This window comes from Tenrec ecaudatus, chromosome 8, assembly GCF_050624435.1.
Source record: "Tenrec ecaudatus isolate mTenEca1 chromosome 8, mTenEca1.hap1, whole genome shotgun sequence".
Taxonomy (NCBI): Eukaryota; Metazoa; Chordata; class Mammalia; order Afrosoricida; family Tenrecidae; genus Tenrec; species Tenrec ecaudatus.
The window spans coordinates 90309516-90336112 of record NC_134537.1 but is presented as its reverse complement, the minus strand read 5'-3'; the positions used below and the strand labels follow the sequence as shown (position 1 = coordinate 90336112).

At 42.3% G+C, this 26597-nt stretch overlaps 1 protein-coding gene across 1 annotated transcript in view; it reads left to right on the top strand.

Moving 5' to 3' along the window:
* Positions 1-26138, top strand: part of XPO7 (exportin 7) — a 47690-nt gene extending 21552 nt beyond the window's left edge. The window contains exons 9-28 of the mRNA XM_075556557.1: positions 1219-1338; positions 2881-3027; positions 3960-4132; positions 6880-7073; positions 7780-7885; positions 9935-10070; positions 10559-10632; positions 11746-11829; positions 12678-12738; positions 13078-13186; positions 14109-14215; positions 16455-16543; positions 17210-17317; positions 19082-19164; positions 19722-19936; positions 20167-20305; positions 21646-21806; positions 22682-22780; positions 23508-23635; positions 24555-26138. Of these exons, the coding sequence (XP_075412672.1) occupies positions 1219-1338; positions 2881-3027; positions 3960-4132; positions 6880-7073; positions 7780-7885; positions 9935-10070; positions 10559-10632; positions 11746-11829; positions 12678-12738; positions 13078-13186; positions 14109-14215; positions 16455-16543; positions 17210-17317; positions 19082-19164; positions 19722-19936; positions 20167-20305; positions 21646-21806; positions 22682-22780; positions 23508-23635; positions 24555-24648 (2427 nt within the window). The 3' untranslated portion in view covers positions 24649-26138. The remainder of the gene's footprint in view (positions 1-1218; positions 1339-2880; positions 3028-3959; positions 4133-6879; positions 7074-7779; positions 7886-9934; positions 10071-10558; positions 10633-11745; positions 11830-12677; positions 12739-13077; positions 13187-14108; positions 14216-16454; positions 16544-17209; positions 17318-19081; positions 19165-19721; positions 19937-20166; positions 20306-21645; positions 21807-22681; positions 22781-23507; positions 23636-24554) is intronic.
* Positions 26139-26597: the final 459 nt, after the last annotated feature.

Sequence of the window (26597 nt, the reverse complement as noted above, 5' to 3'; positions counted from 1 at the left end):
CTATTGGTGGCCTAAAAAATACTGTTAGAGGGAGGGAGGGAAAAAAGAGGAGCTGAAACCAAGGGCTCAAATTAGAAAGTAAATGTTTAGAAAATGATGGTGGCAACCTATGTACAAATATGCTTGATACAGTTGATGTATAGAATGTTAAAGGAGCTGTAAGAGCCCCAGGAAAATGATTTTTTTAAAACTGTTGTACATAAAGGATATAAAAAATACAGTAGAGTGATAGATGTTTTGCTTTGTTCTTCCTGCAGTAACTCATTTCCCTGGTCACTGTAGTAGTTCTTCACATTAATGGAGACCTTCACTTAAAGTTACAAGAGGGATAATTACTGAAACGATTGTTGCAAAGGTGTAGGAAGAATTAAGGAAATTAACAAAAGTAGGAAAATGGCAATATGGGGCACTTCTCAGGGATGGAAGAAAAGTGGAGCGGGCAGAACACGTGGCTTCGGAGAGGGCTGTGTAGCAGGAGCAATGGCCATCAGTAAAGAGCCCACAGCCCAGCCACGGCAGAGAGTACCTCTTTCCTTCTGCTCAGTCACGTCCTGGTACTTTGCATTAGTTGAAGCCAACTAGAAGTCAGGCGAGGGGACCTGTCCGTGAAAGTCTGCCTGCATGGGTTCCACGCACGATGTGAGCTTGCTGTGTGAAAACTGGCATGTTTGGGTTGTCAGAATATAGGTCGATGTGGCAATTTGATGATAGCACTTGCAAAGCCAAGAGGCTTTAATAAAGTAGAAAAAAATTAGACCTTTAAGCAAAAATTTAAGGTATTTCAACTGGTGTTTTCAAGCAGTAAACATATACTGTATATATGTATACACTCGAGTATAAGCCGAGCGTTCTAGCACATTTTTAATGCAATTTTTGTGGTAAAATTAGTTGCCTTGGCTTATACTCAAGTAAATAAGGTGTCTTAAGAACAAAAGTAGCCATTGAGGTGGTCAAAGAAAAATGCCTGCTTATTTTCAAACTTAATCTAATTAATTGTTATGATCAATTTGGACCTGGGCTATTTGGGGGGGGCAGGGTATTTTTAGCTGTTTGGGAATGTCTTAAGCTATGCCCACTGATCTTATCATATACTGGTAGCAAGAGCAGAATAGAATTGTCCACATACAGGAAAGAGGATTACAGGATACTAAAGGTCTGGTGAAAATATTTGTGCCGTCATTTTAATAATTTTTGTTGGGCTTGTGTCCTGGCTTTTAGGTATTATCCTGCTTAGTACAGATTGCCTCAGTCCGAAGATCTCTTTTTAACAATGCCGAAAGGGCCAAGTTTCTCTCTCATCTTGTTGATGGTGTTAAAAGAATACTGGAAAACCCACAGGTGAGCTGACTACCCTATGTACAAGTGTAGAATTAGTGTCTGCCTATAGAGTCCCTGGACGGCACACTGGGTCAGCTAACCAAAAGGTGGGTGACTCAAACCACCCATCAGCTCCCCAGGAGAAAGACCTATTTCCATAAAGAATATAGGCAAGAAAGCCCTACATGGCAGTTCTACTCTGTCTCGTGAGTCCACGAATCCACTCAGTTGCACCCAGCAACCACAATAGCTAACTAAAAGATGCAAATCTCAAACCTACCAGAGGCTTTTTGGAGTGAAAACCTAGCAATCAGCTTCCAAAAGTTCACAGCCTAGAACCCCTTGTGGAGCGGTTTCACTCTGCACACACCGTGGCCATCAGTTGGCGTTGACTTCGTAGCAGCTAACTACAGCATATCCATGTATGCTAGAGTGCCGATTGGTACCGTGTGCGGAGACTAGGAGAAGATCTGCCGAGGGCCACACTTGGCAGAAATCCAAGCAAGTCGTTCAGTCGAAGGACAATTTATGTGAACTCTGTATTGCAAATTCTGCAAGTATTTGCTCAATAAAGCACGTGTGTTCCCTCAGCTTCAGTACTGCATGAACTGTGGAAAGTGATGACTTTGACAGAGGAACGTAAGGATGGAGCTAGTCTTTTTCCCAAGAAACCAAGCCTAACAATTTTTTTTTCTTTTTTGTTTTTAAATGTACACCATTAACCTAAGTGGATAGACTGCTTTTAGGAAGAGAGAGATTTCTCTTTCAAATATTCATTCTGCAGTTTGTCTCTAAGATTTGGCAAGTACCACTTCTCAATTCAGTGAAATATTCTGAAAGCAGTTTTATTTTAAATATACCCAGCTTTATCCTGTTTCTTCATTCAACACATTGTATCGAGCACCTGCTACTATGTGCTTAATGTTATCCAGGACAGAAGGCATAGTAACGAACTAGACAAAGGCTCTCCTGTCCTAATAGACAAAGATACATATAAACATGTAATTAAATAATCTGATACAGGGTGTAAATTAATCATGTTTTACATAAATTTATAACAAATATCTAAATATAGCAACATTGGTGAGTACATTCATTAGAGTAATTATATAAATATGTAAACATTGGGTAACTGTGAGACTGTATCTTAATTGTCCTTAATGATAAATTTGACGCGTAAATTAAAGTTCCATAATTTTTCTTTGATTGGTAGAAAGCAAACATATCATTCCCATCTTGGAGTGTGCTCCATTTCTCCCATAAATCAGCTTTGTAATCTTCAGCAAGTGGTGTCATCCCTCTAGGTTTTCATTCCACATTTTTCTAGTTGGCATTAATAATCCTATCTCATAGGACGGTTATGAACAGACATGACAGCCCTTTTGAAAGTCAGCTTTTCACACAAAAAAGAAAAGAGAGTGAGCTTTTCTTACATTGTTTTTAAGCCTTATACCGATGGGTCATTTGAGAAGAATGATTTATACTCCAGAAGGTTCAAAGTGGATTTCTCCGCTGTGTGCAATTCACAGTTTACATTTCATTTCCCTCTTATACTGTTGCCAGAGTTTATCAGACCCAAACAATTATCATGAGTTTTGCAGACTACTGGCTCGATTGAAAAGTAACTACCAACTAGGAGAATTGGTAAAGGTGGAAAACTACCCTGACGTCATCCGCTTGATAGCCAACTTCACAGTGACCAGCCTACAGGTTTGCCTTCGATTGCTTTTCCTTTTCTTCTGAGCATCAGAACCTCTTTGATTTATTTTAACCTCATAAGCGTAGTCTTCATTTTCTTGGCAGCAGTGAATGTAAACATATGAGGGCCCTGTTTCAGCCTATTGACGTGCATTTACAAAGTGTGAGGTAATGAATGACTAGAGGAGCAGGTGGGCATGCAGAGGTACTGCTTAGATTCAGGAGATGGAGAGTTCCCACAGAATCGCCCCTAAGGAGTCAGTATTAGACCAGGGAAGTGGACGGAAGGGTGAAGAGCTTCTCCCTCTATCCGTGATGTAAGATAAGCGGGCAGGAGTTCTCAAATTGTATGGCTCGTGGGAAAATCATGCCAGGAGCTTGGTGAAAGCTGCAAGTGGTTGGGCCTTTCCCCAAGATTTCTGACCCGCTGGGCCTTAGGTGGATCCCTGGGAGCATCGTGGTTACATGTTGGGCTACAATCCACAAGGTCCACGGTGTGAAACCACCAGCCTCTCCAAAGGAGAAAGACAGGGAAACTCACAGGAGCAGTTCTACCCTATTAGGGTTGCTTTGGGTCTGCATTGACTCGATGGCCGTGAGTTTGTTTTTTGTGGGGTCTTAGATGGAGCCCAGGCACATAGGTTTTTAACAGGTGCACTGAGTAATTTAAGTGGATACTAACATTTGAGAGCCACTTACATAAGGCTTTCTCTATGGCAAAGTTTGTACACCCAGCTTAGAACAGCTCTTCTCATTAGATGTTTGATCTCTAACATGGGGAATAAACGTAGTACACGTTGCCACGCTCAAAACAAAGCCCAAAAAAGTGTGTCTTTAAAAAAACCGTCTTTGGGTACCTGATAGCAATAGTCCTTTGTACTGAGTGGCATGGGACTACTGTGTTGTGTATCACAATGAAAAACTGTTGTTTTGGTTTTCCTTAGCACTGGGAATTTGCCCCAAATAGTGTGCACTATCTCCTGAGCCTATGGCAACGGCTGGCAGCCTCTGTGCCATATGTCAAAGCCACAGAGCCCCACATGCTGGAAACCTATACTCCTGAGGTTACCAAAGCATACATCACATCCCGCTTGGAATCCGTGCACATCATTCTGAGGTAAGGGGACAGAGCTGGCCTTCTTCATTAATCAGCACCACCCCAGTTGTCTGGTATCAGATGCACCAGAGTTCAGACATGCTTCTTTGAATCAAATACTTTTTAGACAAGGGGATTTCAAAAAGAGTGTAGAAAAATTCCATTGATTTTTAATTCCATTTTTCCATGAACTTTTGAAGCCCCCCTCATCATTATTTCCATTGTCAGCCAAATTGCAGATAAGAGCATAAAGTCTGAAAGAATTGTCTTTAACATCCTGTTCATAATCAGTACACAGTAAACCAATGTTTGTCCTAGCCATTGATTTCCTTGAAATAGAAGAGAAACCTTTATAAGACATAGGTGATAAGAAATACCATGTAGATTATAGGTTCGTAGTGTGAGTTCCTAGAAAATAAGTGAACAAATACAATTACACAGTCCAGTTATCAATTCGAATTCTAATGCTTACATAAGAATGCTAGCCAGCCTGTGTGATCACAAGGTGTTGAAAGGATCAGGTATCAGACATCATGAGAACAAAAAATCATATTGTGAATGAGGGGGAGTGCAGAGTGGGGACCCAAGACACATCTGTGGGCAACTGGACATCCCCTTTCAGAAGGGTCACGGGGAGGAGACAAGCCAGTCAGAGTGCAGTGTAGCAACGATGAAACATACAACTTTCCTCTAGTTCAGGGGTCCTCAAACTTTTTTAACGGGGGGCCAGTTCACTGTCCCTCAGATCATTGGAGGGCCAGACTATAGTTTTTAAAACTCTCTGAACAAATTCCTATGCACAGTGGACGAGTCGCCTGCTAAGCAGGACAGGCAACGGCGGCAAAAACACCCGGCGGGCCAGATAAATGTCCTCAGCGGACCGCATGTGGCCCGTGGGCCATAGTTTGAGGACCCCTGCTCTAGTTCCTAAATACTTCCTCCCCACCCACTATCATGATCCCAATTCTACCTTACAAATCTGACTAGACCAGAGGATGTGCACTGGTACAGATAGGCACTGGAAGCACAGGGAATCCAGGGCGGATGATCCCTTCAGGACCAGTGGTGAGAGTGGCGATACCGGGAGGGTGGAGGGAAGGTGGGGTGGAAAGGGGGAACCGATACAAGGATCTAAATATAACCTCCTACCTGGGGGACGAACAACAAAAGAGTGGGTAAAGGGAGACGTCGGACAGTTTAAGATATGACCAATAATGATTTATAAATTATCACGGGTTCATGAGGAAGTGGGGAGCAGGGAGGGAGGGGGAAAAATGAGGACTTGATGCCAGGGGCTTAAGGGGAAAGCAAATGTTTTCAGAATGATGAGGGCAATGAATGTACAAATGTGCTTTATACGATTGATGTATATGTGGATTGTGGTAAGAGTTATATGAGCCCTCATAAAATGATTTTTTTTTAATGTTAGCAGTGATCACTGATTCAATTACTAAGCTAAACCACCAAGTTCATGGTTTCTAATCACCTTGACTTTTAGCTGGACCAGAAAACTGTAGCTCAGGAAACGTCAGAACCTTTCGTGTAAAGTGGGCTTATACCTTTGGTGTATGTGTGTGTGTATGCTTTTTTTAATTGACCTTGAGTGTATTCATTCATGAAAGTCAGGGGTGTTTGCTTGTCTTACAACTTGAGTTCATCATTTGCTCAAGTTTAGTCCTTTCGTCATCATACAGCTACAGTCTTACCAACTGATTACTTGAATCCTTTCAAAATCTGAAACTTCTGAAACTCACCGAAAGCTGTTATTCTATTAGCTTCTGTGCCTGAGGACCTGGTTGCTTTAATGAGGAGTACTGTAAATTCATTACGTAGATGCGGGACTCTAGAGCCAGAAAGCCCCTTAATAGCTGTGTGCTTTTAGGCAAGATTCTCAGTTTTCTTTCCCTTTTTTTTTTCTGTTCTATTTTCTTATTTGTAAAATACAGTTAATAATAGGATGAACTCATCAGGTCCTTATGAGGGTTAATGTCTCTTGGAGCAGTGGCCCATGGTAACAGCACAACGATTAACTCCTGGTAGTGCTGCTGATGCTGCTACTGGTGTTATACTACAGTGTAGCAGTAGTATGTAACCTCTAACAACTAAAGATGTAGCTCCACAGTTCTCTATCTGCAATTACAGAAAGCATGAGACCAAATTGTCTTTTAAATTTGGCACCAAAACTCATTTGGTGACAAAACTTGACATAGACTGGCATGAGACCATTTATAGTCTTGTCAATCCTTATTCGTATGATCATTCATGATGTGCACACATTTTGCTTCTGGGATGTTGTGTTTGATACTGCTTCAAAGCCCATTGAGAGTTTTACCTAGCATAGTAAAGGCATCGTAATAACATCCTCAAATCTGAGCATTTCTGAATTCCTAAACACATCAGACCCCAGTGACTTCACATACGGAAGTTTATGTGTACTTGTTGTAAGTCCAAGTGTGCTACATTGAAAACAAGCCAAAGACTTAGAACCAAGATCTCACAGAAATGAGACCCATGGACCTGAAGGAACAAGACAGACCAATAGTAAGGGACTGATACTGTAGCTGTGCCAATGAGCAGAGTATCGACTAAGGCAGAGGCATGTGTTTTCCATGTGTTTTGTGTCCTTGCCTTGGTAAGAAGTGTCAGGATGTGGGCTTCTGGAACTGGAAGTAAATGGTGGTTGTCACTAATGAAGAAAGGGAAGTGCTGTGTTGGGAAAAGCACTGGGCCTTTTTTAAGAGCTGCTGTCCTCCTTCCGTGGGTAACAGAGACGGACTGGAAGATCCTCTGGAAGACACAGGCCTGGTCCAACAGCAGTTAGACCAGCTGTCTACAATTGGACGCTGTGAGTATGAGAAGACGTGTGCGCTCCTGGTGCAGCTGTTTGATCAGTCGGCTCAGTCCTATCAGGAGCTGCTGCAGAGTGCCAGCGCAAGCCCCATGGACATTGCCGTGCAGGAAGGTGCGTGTGCCGCGCTTCTGTCTGGACCGTGTGACCCTAGGCAGATGCCGTCGAGCCCCTTCACTCCTTGCCACCTTTTGTTTCTTACCTCTCCCTCACAAAGAGTCTTTCATCATGTGTCACTCCCGTGTATACGCACACACAAATGTTGTGAGTGACTATTTCAGAGGACTAGGGAAGAAGACTAATTAGAATTATATCTGCAATACGTGTTTTGAACTCTAAAGAAAGTGTTGTTGATAGTTGGCCCCAAGTTGGCTCTAAGTTGTGGTGATCCTCTGGGTGCAGTCCTACAGCTTCGTGACGTGTTCACAGCGGGGGGCTTACTGAAGTAGATTGCCAGGGCTGTTTTCCAAGGCACCACAACATGGGTTCAAAACACCAACCTTTTGACAAGTAGGCAAGTACTTAGCCGTTTCTCCATCTCGGCACTCCCTAATAAATTACTATCCCCCAAAATAATGATCTTATCTGAAATCAGAATTAGCATTACCTAATATGTTTCTGCTGTTAGCCTTCACCATTTTACCAGAGCAGAGGGGGCTAGCTGGACTCTTAAGAAAATTAAGACTGTGGCTTTTCCCTAGAGCTCTTTCCCCCCTACCATAGTGCCCTGAAGAGTAAGGAAGTTCATAGTAAGAAATTAACTTCAATGGCAATCATTTCTTCACAAAATGATCACTGATGGATCTTCTTTCTGATTCAGGAAGGCTGACGTGGCTGGTTTACATTATTGGAGCAGTGATTGGTGGCCGGGTTTCTTTTGCCAGTACTGATGAGCAAGATGCTATGGATGGCGAGCTTGTTTGTCGGTAAATGCTCCCCCAAAAGGGTTTCCATTCATTGCCATGCCCCCTGTGAGTCCTGCATCGCGGAGGGTCAGATAGGCCCCATAATTGCTTCCCTCCCAGTCACAGAACATAGTCCCATGAAGGTAATGATAACCAATGGAAATCATGGATTAATTAATATAGGTTCAACTTCAAGCCTTTCATAAATATAGCAAGAATTCTACCTCACAGTATTGCTTTCTATAACGCATTTACAGTCATTCTGTAAAAATAATAATAATGACTAGAGAAATAGGAAAATGAAAGTGAGGAATAGCTTTTAGTTCTGTTTGAAGGATAGTGTCTCAGAGTTAGTGAAATGTGGACTGCTTTTTTCCAAATCAAATCAAAGCTAGGAGAAGCTTATGGTCGTTCTTTAAATGTCTCCACAGGTAGAATTTTAGATTTCCAGTAGCATTTCAAATCTCTTGGCCATAAACTTGTTCTATACAAGATTTCAAATTAATTTTGTGTCTGTAACTCTCATGAAAACCTCTATTTCATTTTTTAATGTCCCAAAGTAACGGTTCTAAGCCTTTTGGTCTCAGTCCTATGTCACTCTTTTTCAAGACATTGAGCCCTCAGATTGTGGTGCTTACTGGATTATACGTTCCACATTAAAATTTTTTCTTTAAAAAAATAAAATTGAGTTTTAATGTTTATCATATAAAATAATTCTATCATATGTTAACATGTTTTTATAAGGGAAGAGCGAGCTATCGTTTCACAAAATCATTGATGAACAGAGCTTCTTTGTTTTGCATTTTGACAGTGTGTTTTATTGTTTAGCTTAATAAAAGGCCTCTGGAGTCTCACATCTGCTTCTGCATCATTGTATTCTGGCATCACCGGTCTTTGTAGCCTTTGGAGAATCCCACTAGACCTGTATGTGATAGTGTCAGTGGAAAGGGCAAATAGTATCTTAGTATTAATATAAAATTGGTTTTGTGGCCTTGCACAGAACGACTGCCCTCATGGATTCTATAACCCTTCAGCTACTTCCATCCCTTAGAACTATGCACATATAAACCCGATGCCTTAGAATTTGGTAACATAGTTGTTAAGCACTCAACTGCCAGTAGCATTTCGACCCCACGAGCTGCCACAGCCTTGGGAAGTCTGTGAGGGCAGTTCTTTGGCGCCATGATTTGGACTCTGCTGAAATGGCAACAGGTTTTGAAGCATCTCACTTCAAGATTGAGCAATAATTTTGATTCTCCCTCCAGAAGTCTCAGTTATTTCTTCCCCATTCCGTTTTGCTTATCCCAGTTACCCATACTTACCTTAGTCCTCACAACAGTTTCCGTAACGACTTTGAAGGGTTGAACAGTGATTCATGTTCTGGTTCTCCTGCCTGCCTTGATACTTTGTATGTGTCACAATATAAAATTTAGAGTCTTATTGACAGGTTCTCAGCTTGAATGTTGAAACCTAATGATTGACTCTAATTCACAAATGTCACAAGTAGATTTTTACCTATGAAAACACTGTTTACTACAGGGCCCGATGACTCGTCACTCGGGATATTCACTCAGTTGGATTCAATATGCTTTATTTTGAGGAGAGGCCACAGAAAAAGGGATGATGTCACAGCTAGCATATCTGCTCTTTGTCCCTGAAAGTGTTCCCTGCCTGTGAGGATCCTCTTTCACGTGCCTACCTGCCTGCCTGCCTTTCTTCTTCCTTCCTTCCTTTTATGGCTTTGTAGGAATAAAGGTTAAGAACCATTGATCTAGGCCAACTTCCCTAACTTTAGAGAAAACTGGTACGCAAAATGAAAATTGCTTCTCCTACAGCCTGATAGGTTTCAGGCAGACTGGTGTTTTTCCAGTATTTCTTAGTTGGTCAGAGCCAAGTCTCACTGACTAGAATTACTAAATCTCTGAACTAGTCACTCTTGTGCTACAAAAAGTGGCTTGCAGCAGGGTAGGTGGGGAGCGAAGGCGCACGTGACTCTTTGGGGTAGGTTGGATTTTCTAGGGTGAGTAGGATATCCTGCTGTTGAGAGAATCATTGCTCCTCCTCTTCTAGGGTGCTCCAGCTGATGAACCTGACAGATTCTCGCTTGGCTCAGGCGGGTAACGAGAAGCTAGAGCTGGCCATGCTGAGCTTTTTTGAGCAGTTTCGTAAGATCTACATTGGGGACCAGGTGCAGAAATCCTCTAAGGTAACAGAGACTCTCAATTGGCTCCATTTAGTTCTCACTTCTCACTTGAATTGCTGATTGAGAGAAGTGGTTGATAACACTCCAGATGCAACTTCCAAATCTTAGCCGTCAGGATAGGCCACATATCTCAGTCTGTAGAATTCTACAAGACGCGCCCAAGAATTGGGTTCATCTCTCTAATGCTTCATATGCTTAAGAAATGGCCAGTCAAAACATCTGTTATTCCCTCTCCAGTTTGGCAACTCTTAGTCTATACATGAATTTATGTTGAGAACAGCAGTTTTGTAATTTCAGGATTGAAAAGGGCCAGTAAGGTAGCTAGCTCAGTGTCTATCCAGTATTCATTAACAGTTAGAAAGTATCACATCCCTTCTGTAATGTCTTTCCCAGCACTGTTGGCCATTTTCTTCCAATATCTTACCCCTTGGGGTGTGATTATTCCTATCTTTATTTCCTATTTACTTTTTTTTCTCTTCACATATCACCAGCTGTATCGCCGACTCTCAGAAGTGCTGGGCTTGAATGATGAGACCATGGTCCTCAGCGTCTTTATCGGGAAAATGTAAGTGTTATACTTGCCATCAGCAAGAGTCCCTTGCAACCCTGTTGTAACTGTAAACTGTAATCTTGGCGTTGTGCTACCAGCGCCTTGGTATTCCAGCATTGATCGTTTGCGTCCGAAAATTGTGCATTTGAGTGTGTGACGAGCTGTGCATAGAGATATGGCCCGGCCCCAGAGCATTCCAGGCTTGTCCAGGCAAGGATTTCATTTTATTCTCTGGAGTCTCATCTTCAGCCTCTGGAGTCATGGGTGAAACCTCTGTTGTGGCATTAGCAAAACGGGACCTCTCATTTGATCACCGTGCTGCCAACGATGGCAAGCGTAGGCATTCACTCTCTGGTGCTGACGGGCACTGGCGGTGCCCGACTAGTTGAGCCTCGCCGTCAGACAGGCTTCTGCCTCTCAGCAAGCATCACCCTTTGGAAGTCTTGAGTCTCCAAAAACTAGTCCTACTGCTTGAATTGTCTTTAAAGTTGAATCTCCTAATTGGCCCTTTTTCTTTTAAGTTATACCCTTTTGGTTAATTTCCCCCTTTGTAGGAGCTCAATTTATTGAAGCACACATCCAAAGCCAAATATATTATTACCCAGGGCTGTGTGCAGAGTGACATTTTGCTTCCTTGCCACTCCAGCTGTCCCAACCGTAAGCACTCGCCTACAAGAGCTGGTTAATAATTTACGATGAATAAAGCAAAGGGGTCGAAAGGACTCTCCCAGCCACGAGTCCAGAAGCAAGGGCTACTAGAATTCTGCAGCTGACAGTGGATGGTGCAGGTGCAGAATTGCATACGTCTGCATGTTGTCACTGCCGCAGAAATCTCTTACCCTTGCTGCAGAAATCAGCCCTGGAGTGCCCCAGAATTCCAAGGGCCTGGGTATGGGCCAGTGTAGCTTTGGAACCAAGTAGTGAAGATTATCTGAAGGATAATTTTTCTAGTCAACCAAATGTAAGTACGGAGATTTTATACCCATTTTTTTGTGGTCGTGATGTCTGTGAATTGGTGATGGAGATGTGTGGTGACTTTTTATGATGAATGATTTTCTTCTTCCAACCCTCAGAGAAACCAGAGAAATCAAGTGTCTTTTGCCTTTTTTTGTTCTTTTTGTCCTTCAGCATCACCAACTTGAAGTACTGGGGCCGTTGTGAACCAATCACTTCCAAGACACTACAGCTTCTCAATGACCTGTCCATTGGATATCCTTTTCTGAGCGTGCTCGTGTGGACAGCACACATCGGCATGCCAGTGTAGAAGTCATGGCTGCGTCCATTTCATCTTAGTGTGTTCTCAAGTACTCCGTTTCCAGTGAGCCCACACACCACCTAGTAATTTACTATAGACTTTTTTCTCACTATTCTTAGGTCAAACAGATCTGTCTCAAAGGTATTCATACTCTATGTAGCCAAAAGTTTAGCTTCCTCCAAGGAAGCAAAGACGGCTTTGATTTGTCTTATCGGCTAATTGGTAGGATTCTGATTAGAAGCTTGGCCATACAAGCAGTGAGTCAGTTCACTTCCTCTTGCCTTGGGTTTAAGCCTGCCATAACATTTGAGTAGGTCCAGTGTTCCTTCCCCGGCCAGTGACAACCCTATGAAAATTATTTAAGGAACTTTTCCGAATTCTCCCCAAAATTATATAAAACTAGTAGCATTCTGCATGTTTTGTGAGCCCATTACACACAAAGGATGAGGACTTAATTTTCTCTTGTGACACCTGTTGTTCAACAATACTGTAAGACGTCCGTGATTCTTGGGAGAGTTCATCTATTCTACAAATCTGAGTTTGGCATAGGTGGTTTCTGTTCTTTTTTTATTTGCCTCCCACACCCCCTGCATAGGCATTTTCTTACTGGTCAGTTAAATAGAAGACAACAGGCTTTTTTCTACTTGGCAGTGGTACACTCAAGCCATTAATAAAAATTAGATAGGGGGATTTGGAATTCATAGTGAAGAAATAAATATACTTTATCCTGGAACGTTTCCATTTACCTTAAATATGTTTTGTTTGGGTCTCGCTTTTCCTTGACCTTCGCTTGTTGTTTTACATACAGTAGTGTAAGGAAACTAGTGAAGCTTAGTGCAGTCCAGTTCATGCTGAACAATCACACGGTGAGTGATTTGCTCCTTTCTGGCTCTACTCTCCAGCCGCACACATATGCGTTTGTGTGCCAAGTAGATTTTTAATGGAGGGCTTGCTGCTTTCTAACCCCTGTCATTGCCACTTACGCTTACTAGTCTGTGCGTCCTTGGGATCCCCAGTTGTCTGTGTTAATGGTGAAGGCACCTGATACCTCAGATGCATTACGTGTAGGTAATGGGGGCGGGAATTCTCAGGTCCTTGAGAAAGGATCATGTGGCCATTAGTTTGAGAGTGGGCTCAGTAATTCTACCTCTAATCCACGTTTATACCTTTTTGACGTGTTTTTATCTCTCTTTTTTTTCCAACAGAGTGAGCACTTTTCATTTTTGGGTATTAACAATCAATCCAACCTGACAGACATGCGGTGTCGGACTACCTTCTACACGGCACTTGGGCGTCTCCTCATGGTGGATTTAGGTAGTGCAAATATCTTAAAGGCTCATGGAATAACCTGACACTGCTCTCCATTTTTATTTGCGATTAGAAAACTGAGGAGAGGTCTTTTATGTTGATTCAGCAGTAACAAAGCGATCTGAAGCAATCTGATCTCAAGACCAGATCCTGATAGCGTGGTCCTTATAACTGAAAAATGGAATGCTTCTTCTGAACTTTGTACCTGATAATCCAGATAAATACCCCTCTACCCTCTTCCCCTTCTCCTTTGCCCAGATATAGAATTTTGCTCACCAGCACATACAAATCAGGAGGGAATTAATATATTTTTAATCATTTTACTGGGGCTCATATAACTCTTATCACAATCCATACATACATCAATTGTGTAAAGCACATTTGTACATTTGTTGACCTCATCATTCTCAAAACATTTGCTCTCCAATGAAAGTAACATAAAACCATCTAGGTTTATGAAGGGCATGTTAGGGGTCACAGGGAGGAGTTTAAGTAAAATCCCTACAAGCACCTTGCTCAAGTTTGAGTCTCATCTAGTTCTCATATCCCAGATTCCACAGTATCTCAACTCACTGTAATTGTCACTTAAAAAAGATCAATGGCCTTAATATAAATCTGTTGTTATAGCCCAATAATAAGGGGGGTGGGGGAGAACAGAGCATCTACTGCACCGGGCCTTTTAAACTTGCTAAGGGCCCTTTTGGAGTTCAACACTTGAAAAATAAGTGTTAGACTAAATTGTTTTCATTTAAAAAATAGCTGTATACATACTTTTTAGTCTTGAATTACTACTAATACCAGTTGAAATAATAAAGTGATGCCTTTGAATTATCCTTGGGTCACTCTTTAATCCCATTGTATTTACCACGCTTACGTATTATGGAGTGTTGGATGTGGGGGTCACACTCTGGGTTGTCTTCCTTTCCAGGAGAAGATGAGGATCAGTATGAGCAGTTCATGCTGCCGCTCACAGCGGCGTTTGAGGCTGTCGCCCAGCTGTTTAGCACTAATAGTTTCAATGAGCAAGAGGCAAAGGTAAGTCTTTCTCTGCCACTGATGATCAGTGTTTGAGGGTAATCCCTGGTAAAGATAGGAGTGACTAATGTTGTGCTTCTCACTAAACTAGGCACTGGTTTAGCTTTTGATCTAATCTCCTGGTTTTCTAGGATTTTTAAATAGAAGGAACCGTATAGATTTGCAAAAATCTTATTTATATGTTAAAAGTTTACCTGAAGCTCAGAATTTTTTTGGTGTAATCTTTCATATATAGTAACGTAAAGTTATTTTTCTCATTGCCTCTGATTCATGGTTTTCCTCCCAATTATATCCCCCTTTCATTTGTAATATTGCGTACTTAATAATGCTTTTTCTGATTGGTCAATTTAACTACTGTTTGGAGAAAAACACATTGACTCTGTTTTAGTTCTATTGTATATGTTTTCTATTTCATTCGCTTCTGCACTTCCCTTTATTATATTTTCCTTGGGGTTATTCTGTTACTGCAGTTTGCTCACTTTTCAGCGCTTCTTTTTAAGACTAAATAGCTCGTTATGGTGCGTTACAGTTTGGTTGTTTGTGTGCTCTACAGCTTTGATGTAGAACATTTTCATTTATTTAGCTCATTACATTTTCTAATTTTCATTAAGATTTCTTTGGTACAATAATGATTTAGAAGGATTTGTTCAATTTTTGTATGCACGAGATTTTAAAGTTGCTTTTTGGTTATTGTTTTCTGGCTCTCAGACGTGTTACATCTTGATGTTATTTTCCTCCTCTTTCGACTTCACACACACCTCCTCTCTGTGCCAAAATCAGAAGACCTTGGAATGTTGGTATTTGTAGGACTTTTTCCAGTGTTGTCAAGTACACTGTGGCCATCAAATGGGGGTATTGCCAGAAAAAGACATTAGACTGTGCCTGACGGTTTAAAGTTCTTTTTCCATCTTTGGAAAAACTTTTTGTCTCACGTCTGCAAATCATCAGGGAAATCAGGCAGTAGCATCACTTTGTCCAACTCTTTCTTCTTAAAGTGTTTCAGATGGATACTATTCAGAGGTACAGTTAATGGTAGAGCACATAAGAAATAGAGTATCAATCAGCATCTAGGTCTTGATTGTGGGATGTCAGTGAATATCAGCCCTGTTTCCCCATCCCATTAGTTTCATATAAAGCAAATAGAATTAGCCAAAAAAAAAGCCCACCTGTGCTGTGGACTACTCAGACAGCCATCACCCATCTTTCTGACACGTTCTCTCTAACAAGTCTTTTTTGTTGGTTGGTTTTTCCATTGTGAAAAAGTCTTTATTTTAAGGGGGTGGAAAATTAGTTAGCAAGTTTCACTTACCAAAATACACCAAAAGGAAATCACAGTACAAAGAAAGGCTTGTCAAGACCTCAGCAATTCCTACAGGAATGTGTGTCTCAATTTTCAAAATTAACTTATTAATAGCTTAAAACCTAGCCTAAAAGATTTTAAATGAGAGCAAACTAGAGTAGACAATCATGAGAAATGTTTCCCTTTGGGTAAGGGATCTTATCACCTTTTGAGTTTTCAGAAAAAAGCATGTCTCCCCAGTGTGTTTACGGTGATGTGGTCTAAAAGATTCACATTTAACTTTAACTTGAGCATCACTCTGATGTGTATTACCAAAATTTTGAGAAAAGCTGAAAATGTCTATCATTTACTCATTATCTTTATCACATATTTCTAGGAGAAGTTTGCATGGGCGTGCATTAGTTTGTGATAAATGAGCAAGGATGCCGAATGTGCAGCCTCCCTGAGCATGTTAACCACTGACTTTTAAGAGTGGCCTGTGTTGTGCAGAGCCCACACGTTTATTACGAAAGAGCTTAGAGTCTTCATGATAGGAGTACTAATCTTGGCCCTTGTGCCACCTAGAAGCGTGAACTTGAGCACTTTACATCTTAGTCGCTGCTTCTCTAAAAGGGGTTCTCGCGCTAAGACTCAAAGCCTCAGTCCTTTCCCTGATACCGTAAGCAGAGGGACAGGTACCAGGTAGACTCCCATCTTTGTTTATCAATTTAATGTCTTCAAACTTTAGCAGCTTCTAGTTCTGTTGTGATGGGCCAGGAACCATCACATTTTCTTAATTATTATTATAGATTTTGTTCTAACACTGAAGATCATGACTCAGAATATTTGGGAAGGAGTGTTTGTTAAAATCATGGGAAGAAGAATTTGATTGTAGATAGAAGAACTCCCCATTAGGCTTGTTTTTCTCCTGCTTTAACATATTTCTTTCTTCTGCTACAGAGAACTCTTGTTGGCCTGGTAAGAGACCTGAGAGGGATAGCTTTCGCCTTCAATGCCAAGACCAGCTTCATGATGCTGTTTGAATGGATGTATCCTAACTCAAAAGGAACTCAAGGCAGCAAACCTAAGCTGGAATGTAGATGGGTGGGTGATGGAGTCATTGGGCAAGGAGGAGACGTAGGAGGTATAGCCAGGCAAAGAAGACAAAGCCTGCCACCTAAGCCACCACTCCACAGCTGTCTAATGACATCAGGTTATCTCCTCTGGTCACTGAGGTTGGGAAATGAGTGTAGTCGTTTCCGAATTTCACATTTGGGTTCCAGGTGTCAGTGCCTCTGCATCTGTACTATATGGACTATTGTGCAGGAAATCCGCTGAACCCTAGCTTTACTAGGAAAGTCTGATATAGATTATGACAGATTTTATCATGTTGAACAAGTTTAAAATCTGAGTGTCACTATTTCTTCAATAGTTGTTAAAGGAAATAGCTGATTCATTACAGAAGGGGTGAGGATAAATACAAACAAATACATTGTGCTCTTTACGTAAGGCACTGTAGAAATTAAAATGTTTTCATGGATTCCTATTACAGGTTAAAGGACACTCCTAACGTTGGGCTAAAAAGACCCCAAGGTCAGCAAGAGAAGAGAGACGGGAATTGAGAGAATTGTAATGTGATCGTTGTGCTTGACTGGTACCTTTACATTTGGAGCCATTCTAGGTTCCGAAATTGCTCCTTAGCTACTGCCTTACAGATACCCATCCTACATGCCAATCCTCCAGCGGGCAATTGAGCTGTGGTACCATGATCCAGCCTGTACCACACCTGTGCTGAAGCTGATGGCTGAATTAGTTCATAATCGGTAAGCAAGAGGAAGACATCCGAAGGGCACGGGCCGGGCCTCCCTTTTCCCTGAGAAACTCCTAAGAGGACTTGCTGTATCTAGGCTTTTAGGCAGATTGTGGGAGATGAGATTCACTGCTGTTAAAATTTGAAAGTCTGTCTTGTGTTTATTGCTGAAATACCAGTATATGCTTAGCAGTTTACAGGAAAGAAAGCACTATTTTAAAGAGGGTCTCAAGCTATCCATTCTTATGAGAGGTGCATTTGGCAACCAAGATTCATATTTCCCTTCCCACAGATGGAAAAGTTCGCATTTGGTAATGATGCAATGTTTCTCACATTTAGATGGACAATTGAGAGTGATATGAGATCTATTCTAACATGTTTCTTAAGAAAGGTTTTCATTAGGCAAATTGCCACTAGATCAGTAAAGATTACAAAGAAAACAAAAAAGAGTTGCAATATACTTTGCTTTAGAATTAACATTTTCAAGAAAGAGACAAAGAAACATCTAGCACTTTGTCTTTGCTAGAATTTCTGATGTGCCCATCTCTCATGGGACTCTTGAGAATTGATACTTAAACTGCTTTAGTTGAGTCACAGCAGTACTCAGCCCCTCCTGAGAAGAGTCATTCTTTTATAAAACAGAATGTGGGCTGTCTGCTTCTTAGCCCCTGTGCCAAGCAACACCTCTGCGCCCTTGCATGTTACAATCCGTGGGGAAGGCAGATAGTAAAATGCAGGGGCAGGTGAAGTAAAGCATGGCAACAGAGTCGAGAGGAACATGAGAGTGGAGGCTAAGGGCTCTCTGAGGTAAGCATTGCAGCGAGGTCCAAGTAACTAAAATTCTGGCGGCCTCACAAAGGTAGAGGAGAAAGGATGTTTTAAACAAAATACACCTGCAAGAGTCCTAAGATGGGATGAGCTTCATGAGACTCGAAGACAGGAAGATGCCACTGGGGTGGGACACGGGGAAGGAGGCTGGTGGACTGGGGACAGAGAGGTGGGCAGAGGCCAGTTCAAACAGAACCTTGGTATGCTCGTCATGAGCACTATACCCTTATTCACATCCTGGGGAGTTGCTGGATTATTTTAAGCAAGAGATTTAAATTTCCTTTTTAGCATTTTGTAAAGGCCTCATTCTGGCCTAGGAGACTACATAGGAAGTGAATGGATCCAAGGCCTGTTTTAGAGGTAGACCCTGATGGCTGAATATGGGGGAGAAAGAAACAAAAAACAGGGCTCCACCTGGGTTTGAAGGCTTACAAATTGGAGGCCATTTAATGCAGTTCATTTTAAAGGGGTGCTCTCCGCTACCAAATGGGCAGGAACTCAACACTAAGATCATTTATGAAAGAAATTTGATTTGTAGTGTTCCAAGTCCCTTTGTAGCTACATGTTTTCTTATGTAACAGTGATCTCCTTTGCACTCTTCCCTTCACTCCATTGAGCCCTACAGTGAGGTGTAAATTAAAGTCTAAAGGGCTGAGTGTGTGACCAGGAAGTGAATCAAATGAAAATAGGAAATTCTAAGAAATTTTATCCACTGCCGTCTTTTTTGGTTCCTTTAAATGTTTTCAGTTTGAGCAGCAAAGCCCAAATCTAGCATGATGATCTTCAAAGGCACATCACTAACTAAATAACTTTGGCTAATTTGGTTTCTTTCATACTAGGATAGGTATTGTGCACAAGAATCATCCAAGGTATTCTAATGAAAACCTGAAGCACCCCAATATACCATCACCCCATCTCTAACTTTGTCTCCTCCTCATTCTCTGTCCAGATCGCAGCGACTGCAGTTTGATGTCTCATCCCCCAATGGCATCTTGCTATTCCGAGAGACCAGCAAGATGATAACCATGTATGGTAAGTGTGTTTTCATGGCTAGAGTGACCCCGGCTCAGGCACCACTTCTTAATAAGTCGTGTGTGGGTCTCAGACCCACCCTGACTGCAGTCAAGATGACACTCCCAGGGTCTTGTTGTATTCCTTACTCAGCGCACCAGCTGTCACCGAGGGCCTGCTAGCATGTGTGTGCCTCTGAAATCAGAGGGTTGTGTTGGTCCACACTTGGAGGTAGTGCCACTGAGCCAGTCCCAACTCCTCACAGCTCCACAGAACGGGAACTTCTACCCCATAGGGTCTCCTAGGTGGAATTTTACTGGGAGTGACTTGCCAAGTTTTTCTCGCACAGACCCAATGGTGGGTTCAAACTACTCACCTTTAAGTTAGCAGCTGAGCACTGTACCTTTGTATATCCAGAACTCCTTTGGTAGACAAGAAAGCTTCAAAAAAAATTGTGGGATATGGGAGTGAGAGATAATGGAGTTTCCCCACAAGCTTTTTAAAGCCCCTGGTATACTATGATTAAATAAATTCAGATAATATATTAAATACTAATTATATACTATACATCTACTTAGGCAATCGTATCCTCACGCTAGGAGAGGTCCCAAAGGATCAGGTCTATGCACTGAAACTCAAGGGCATATCCATCTGCTTCTCCATGCTGAAGGCCGCACTCAGTGGGAGCTACGTCAATTTTGGAGTCTTCCGTCTCTATGGCGACGATGCCCTGGACAATGCTCTGCAGACCTTCATCAAGCTGCTGCTCTCCATTCCCCACAGTGATCTCCTGGTAAGCCTCCAGCTTCACGGAGAGGATGTAGCCCCTCATTTCACTCTTCCTTTTTTTAACCCGAGGCCTTGACCCAGAGTTCCTCATATAAAAATCTAAACCAGATCCTTTGTGCTATACTGACTTTTGTTTCCCTTCCTAAAGGGAGCTGAGCGTCTCAGATCAATGTTCCCGGCACTGTTAGGGCACTCATTGCCTAACCTGATTGTCTCTCTCCTCTTCCCTCGCAGGACTACCCCAAGCTCAGCCAGTCTTATTACTCATTACTGGAAGTCCTGACACAGGACCATATGAACTTTATAGCAAGCCTGGAACCTCATGTCATCATGTATATTCTCTCTTCCATTTCTGAAGGACTTACTGCACTTGGTAAGCATCTGAATTTGTGTTGCTGCCCCCACATCCTCCAGTATCTGACTAGATCACTGCTTTGGGGAGTTGGCTGACACACAGAGTAAAAAACTAACTCATAGGCACATTTTTATCCAGAAAGTAGTTGATTGATCTCCTCCTAAGTACCAGGCACTGTGCTCGGCACCAAGGAAACAGCACATAGTTCCTTTCCACAAGATGCTATTTATCTGGGGACTGAAACAAACACTACTTACATACTAAAGAGGGAGAGAGAACAACTTGCAGTGGAAGCCAACAGTCCATGTGCAGAAGAGTTAGTAGGGAGTGAAATGAAGCTGTGGAGACTGAGCAGGAACAGGTTTTGAGGTTATGAAGCAGAGCCTTGCGGCATTTGGACTTTATCCTGGGGGCACTGGAAGCTGTGGAAGGATTTTTTTTTTTTTTTCAATTTTCTAACCCTAACCCTAATGTGGAAGGATTTTTAAGCACATAGCTCCATAATTTTGTTCATCCTAGTCCAGCTAGTTCCTGTCTTTTTTGTTTTGTTTTCAGGTTACCTCCAATAAGAGAGAGAGAGAGAAAAAAAGGGAGTATGTGTGTGTAGGGGAAAATTTTTATATTAGGCTCAGAAAAATACAATTAGGACGGTAAAATTAACTGAAAAGTAGTAATCAGTATATATTGGAAATACACAGTGACATTATATACTTTGGTGAATTGGTTGGTTTACTAAGCAAATCTGTTTCCCATTCAGTACTTCACACCCATTTTGTTACATCTTGTTAATCATAATCCCCCCACCATGTAGTATCACTTAGCGTCCTTCTTTCTTGTGATTCCGTTTCCAATTATTTTATTCCCAACCTTTCTAAACTTTATTTATCTCAAATGGTTGTTTATTTTAAGGTGTGCACGTAGAAACTCCCTAGTACTATATATCTTCCCTTATAGACTTACTAGTTGATTGGAAATTGAGCCATGGGGTTGAGCTGTTGCCCTAAAGGCTACCTGAAGGCCAGAGTCTCTCAGTGTTGTTCTGTTTTTCTCCCACTCGATCCAGGACTTCTAACGTGATCCCTCGCAGAGCAGTCGGGGTGGTAGCCAGGCACCCTCTAGTTAGTCTGGTCGTTAGTTCTGGTCTTGGGGTTGTGGAGATTGATGTTTTCATGACCCACTAGACATGGGCCTGTTTCCCCACTTCTTGGATTTTCCTCCCTCTTTCCTCCAGGTGGGGAAAAGGCAGTGGCTGCAGCTTTGGCAGTAGGAAAACAGTTGTTTTTAAACTGATGGCCAGCTATGAGCTTTTAAGGGCCCAGTTTCCCTGATGTCATCATTCTGGCCCCACTTTCTTCCAGATACCATGGTGTGCACAGGCTGCTGCTCCTGCCTAGACCACATTGTGACATACCTCTTCAAGCAGCTGTCACGTAGCACAAAAAAGAGGACAACGCCCCTCAATCAGGAGAGTGACCGTTTTCTGCATATCATGCAGCAGCATCCAGAGATGATCCAGCAGGTAAGGGAGTTGAGGGTTCAGAGGCAGCATGAGGCGTCCTACAGCAGAAGAAATCTCTCGGAGCAAGTGGCTGAGTTTGACTACTCAAGTTAATAGCACCCGGGTGAAGTCACAGCAGCAGGCTTCTAGATTTTGCTGAATTATCATTAAAAATAGAAAAATCTGGGGCTCGTGTTCTCAATTATCCTTCGGCACATAACCACAGACACCGTCCTCTCTGCCTTGCCCGTCTCATAAGCATTGTTCTCCTCGTGAAAACAGCATGTGTCCTCCTGCCCAAAACAGAGCCCAGGTTGGCCATGGCCCTCCTTCCTATGGCCTGCAATATCGTCCACACAACAGACAACAGCGTGCGAGACACAGGGAAATCACTGTGTGCTTGACTTCAGTTTATTTGTATGTGGTATCATTTCAAAAATAAGTTCTGGGCAACTTAAATATAATACTAAAGAAAAATAGATAAGTAAATGGATCCCTATTTGTTCACAGTGTACTCTACAAAGCAGTAAAATAATCACATTCCCCAAACTATTGTAAGCCTGTCTGGGGAGTTCAGTTGAGTGTCCGGAGCAGTACTGCAGGGCAGCACTGCCTACTGAGATTGTGTCGCCTTGGCCCCACCCAGCCCCACAAACCTAAGGGTGACTTGGGAAAACCCAACTTAAGATGAAATTCTAGAACTCATCTAAAGACAGGAAAGGAAACAGCTGAGAAGTAAAGCTGACCTTGAAATAAAAGATCAATATGGAACTTAATAATCTGTTTTTCTGATGTACCTGACAGAAAAAAGCACTTCACCTAATTTGGACTCTGTCATTTTATCACCCACTGAACCACACACTTCCCAAGGTCACTGCCTCAATTGTCCATTCCAGATGCTGTCAACGGTACTGAACATCATCATCTTTGAAGATTGTAGAAATCAGTGGTCTATGTCCCGGCCTCTTCTTGGCTTGATACTCCTAAATGAAAAGGTAGGCGAACAAGATCCCGAATGGCCACAGCCAGGAGCAGTGAGAAGGCACTACAAGAACCCAGTATAGAAGCACCCTAAAATGGTGACAGGGGAGGAAGAGACCCATTCATTGTTCATCTCCTATCCACACTGCACACATCACTTAAAACTGCTGGGAGGTCAGCGATGCGGCAGTCAGACAAAGCGGGAAGGAGAGGGTAGCAAAGGGTGTGCTTTCAAAGGAGAGTGAGAGTAATACTATAAGCTTAAGAGTTGCTACGTTCCAGTTCCAGACTGCTGTTCATTAACAGAAATAAATGAAAAGGTCTCGTGTTTCCTATAAAAGAAGAATTTGGAACAGATAACCCTTAAGGGTTTTAAAATTTTAAATATTTAACGTTTTTAAACCCATTGCATACCCAGCCCCATTGCACTCAAGTGCAATGGTCACCCTCCACAGGGCGTCTGAGGGCGCCTCAGCTCTCTCCCTCCAAGAGCCTGATGGGTGTGAACTGATCTTGGGATTAGCAGACCAACCCTAACCCATGGCATCACCAGGGATTTTTTTTGTAATAGAGGGATGTTCCTGCAAGTACTTGCCTAAATGAACTATAATTTTTTTAAAGTCTTCAATTTATATATAGACCCTCTTGGAGAAGAACATTTTCTTCAATCCTGCAGCTGATGGAGGGCAAGCTGCTTTTTCACATCTCCTCCTCACCCTTTTCTTACTCCTTGCCCCACAGTATTTTTCTGACCTAAGGAACAGTATCGTGAACAGCCAACCACCAGAGAAGCAACAGGCTATGCATCTGTGTTTCGAAAACCTGATGGAAGGCATCGAGCGAAATCTTCTTACAAAAAACAGAGATAGGTGAGTGAGTGTACCAGGGTCCTGACAAGAAGTCCTGGACATATGTTATGTTGAAAACTATTGGAGCAAGGAGAGTCTTGAAAAGTCTGTGTATCCAGATTTGGAGACCTCCTAAATCCATGCTGTCCAATACAGAAGCAAGCCATATAAGCGGCTTCCCATTTTTTTAGGAGCCATGTTTAAGTAAAAAAAAAAAAAAACAGGCAAAACTCATTTTAATACATGTCATTTAATCAATGTATATGTCTAGGATATGACTTTGTCAATGTGTAATTAATATAAAATTAATTCAGAATGCAAACTTTTTTGTACTTAAGTTTTCAAAGTCTTGGGTGTGTTTTACACTTGTAGCACATCTAAATTCAGATGCTAAATTTTCATTAGAAATAGTTCATCTGTATTTAGATGTCATAAGATTTATACTTGACAGATTCCATATTAAAGCTGTTCTAAACCTACTTAAAACATTTCCCAGTAGCTGGATTGAGCAGCGGGGATGTTGGCAAAATTTTGTTTCTCAGTGTTTCAGTGCTTCACATGGGGCTATTGGCTACTATATTGGACAGTACAGTAAGCCATTGGTCTCCTAAGGCATTAAGAAGAGGTACTACAGCTTCCTTCTCTTAATGCCTTACTTGGTGAAGGTGACTTCCTACCTCTGTCAGTGGGCCAGCAATTTATTTGTAGCACAAGGCCCCAGATTTAACCAGCTTTCTAACTGCCAAGAAGTTATCTGGTAGAAAGGGCACAGAACTAGCTTAGCTTCCCCTTTTATTCTGTAAGACGGAGAATAACTGACTTTAGGAACAAAGCCCATCAGTTGAATTATGCTTCTCGGTAGCTACTTCTGCTAAGAATGTTGGAGACAAAGAACTTCCCTTCACCGTACTCCCCCAACCCACATGCATCCTTTCTGCAGGTTCACCCAGAACCTGTCAGCATTCCGTCGAGAAGTCAACGACTCGATGAAGAATTCCACTTACGGCGTGAATAGCAATGACATGATGAGCTGACACCTCCTGGGACTCTACCTGTACAGAGCAGCAGCCCTCTGGTCTGCCCCAGAGGGGTGAACAATTACCAAGGAGAGAGCCTTGCTGACCCTGGCTCCTTCCTCCAGGGGCTGGGGGAGATGGTGATGGTCAACTAGCTGTTTCCCCAGGGATTTGGGGTGTGAGTGCACTCACTGGGGGCAGGGCACTGTTGGTTCCTAGGGGATTTGGCGGGAAGGGTGGTGGGAGGAGCTAGAGACACAAATACATGAGACTCCAGCCCCCTCCTCCTGGGGCCACCCAAGGGGGAGAGACCCCTAGTGTCCTGCCACAACCTGCCTTGTATAAACATGTACATTTTTTCATAACATTTTGAACAAGGTTTATATTGACTCAAGTTTAAAACAAAAAGTGTGACTGAAAAATTTTTACAGAGTCTAGTGCATCAATGCTGATGTGAGGGGTTGTGTGTGCGAGTGAAGAAAATGTGTATTCTGGTGGCCTGAAGCTTTACTGGACAAGGATGTGTGAAAGTGCAGAGATATATTTAGTGACACAAGTGTAGAGAGGCAAAACAAAAAAAAGTTAAAATTCCAAATGTATATTTTTTCTTATTGCCCTTTCCTCGCCCCAGAAATTAATCACTTCCTGTTACTGTATTAACCCTTGTTATTAGGAACTCTAAGCCATGCGGGAGCAGCGCCCCTCCCCCTTGTACCACAGACGCTGCCCTGGGTCCCCTGGCCTCTTGCAGTGGCAAACGACTGCAGCTGAAAGTTTTGGGGGTTAGGATGTTCATCCTCTTTCCCACTTTTATCCTGAGACAGATGCCTCATGCTTTTAAGGTCCAATTTTAACCTATAAATGTAAGGTTCTTTGTTTCTGTGAAGAAGGTGGGGCCAGAAAAGTAAGCCCGTTAGCTGCTCTGCAGGCAACATCTTGGATGCTTCCGTCAGAGGCCTGGTTGTGTGTGGCCAATAACTTTTCGTCTTCCCCAGCCCTTGAGGCAGTGTGTGTGGCTGTGTGTGTGGATATTTATCTATGCCCTGCACTCGTGAATGTATGAACTGGAGGAAGTGACTACAGTGGAGGGGGTTCTTAATAACAAGGTCTGCCTAGCATGAAGTATTTAACATCCCACCTCTTTTAAAAAAATATACATTTTTATAAAATGGAAATCGTAATAAATGTTTTGAATATTAAAAAAATTAACCTACAGAGGAAAATTAATGGAGAAAGCTATTTGCCTTGTACTTTTTCCACAATTGTTGCTGCTAGTTGTACGCATCTCTAGTTCAGCTCTTGCCCATGGGACACTCACAAATTAGGTTTTCTTTTTATTTCCCAAGAAACGAGTCTGTTGGGTCCCGTCCCCCACCCGCCCCCCTTCTCTGGCGACTGTGTGGTGAATCCTATCTTGCGTGATCAGGTTGCAGATAGACTTGTAAGGGTGTTTGCTGCATACGGTGTAAGCATTGTGACCGCCAATAAACTTCAATGGTTTCTACTGACCTGGTTTCAGCAATAAGTGTAGTGTTTCTACAGGGACATGTCTAACTCCAAACACATGAAGATATGGAAAACATGTATTCTTAACCTGGGGATAGCAGGGGTCCCTCAACCTTACAAGATTAACTTCTTTCTCCTTGGACAAGTCTGACCTAGTTACCTTGAAAATATTACATATATACCACATGCTATTATCTGCAGCTGTAAAAAAGGAGCTACTTTTCTGGTCTTTTTAAAACTACCTTCCATGTTACACGGCTATACCAGCAGAGACGTAGTCATTGAAGAAAGCTCTATTTTATCAGTGCTCTGACATCTCCGATGTGGGCCAGGATTTCTCATTAGACCCTAACAAATTCAAAGCCTACTCTGCACACTTCACGGCCCAGATTTAGCAAAGCCACACTCTGGTCACAGGGACGACTACTGATCCCTCTGCTCTGTAGTCCAGAAGCCAAGAG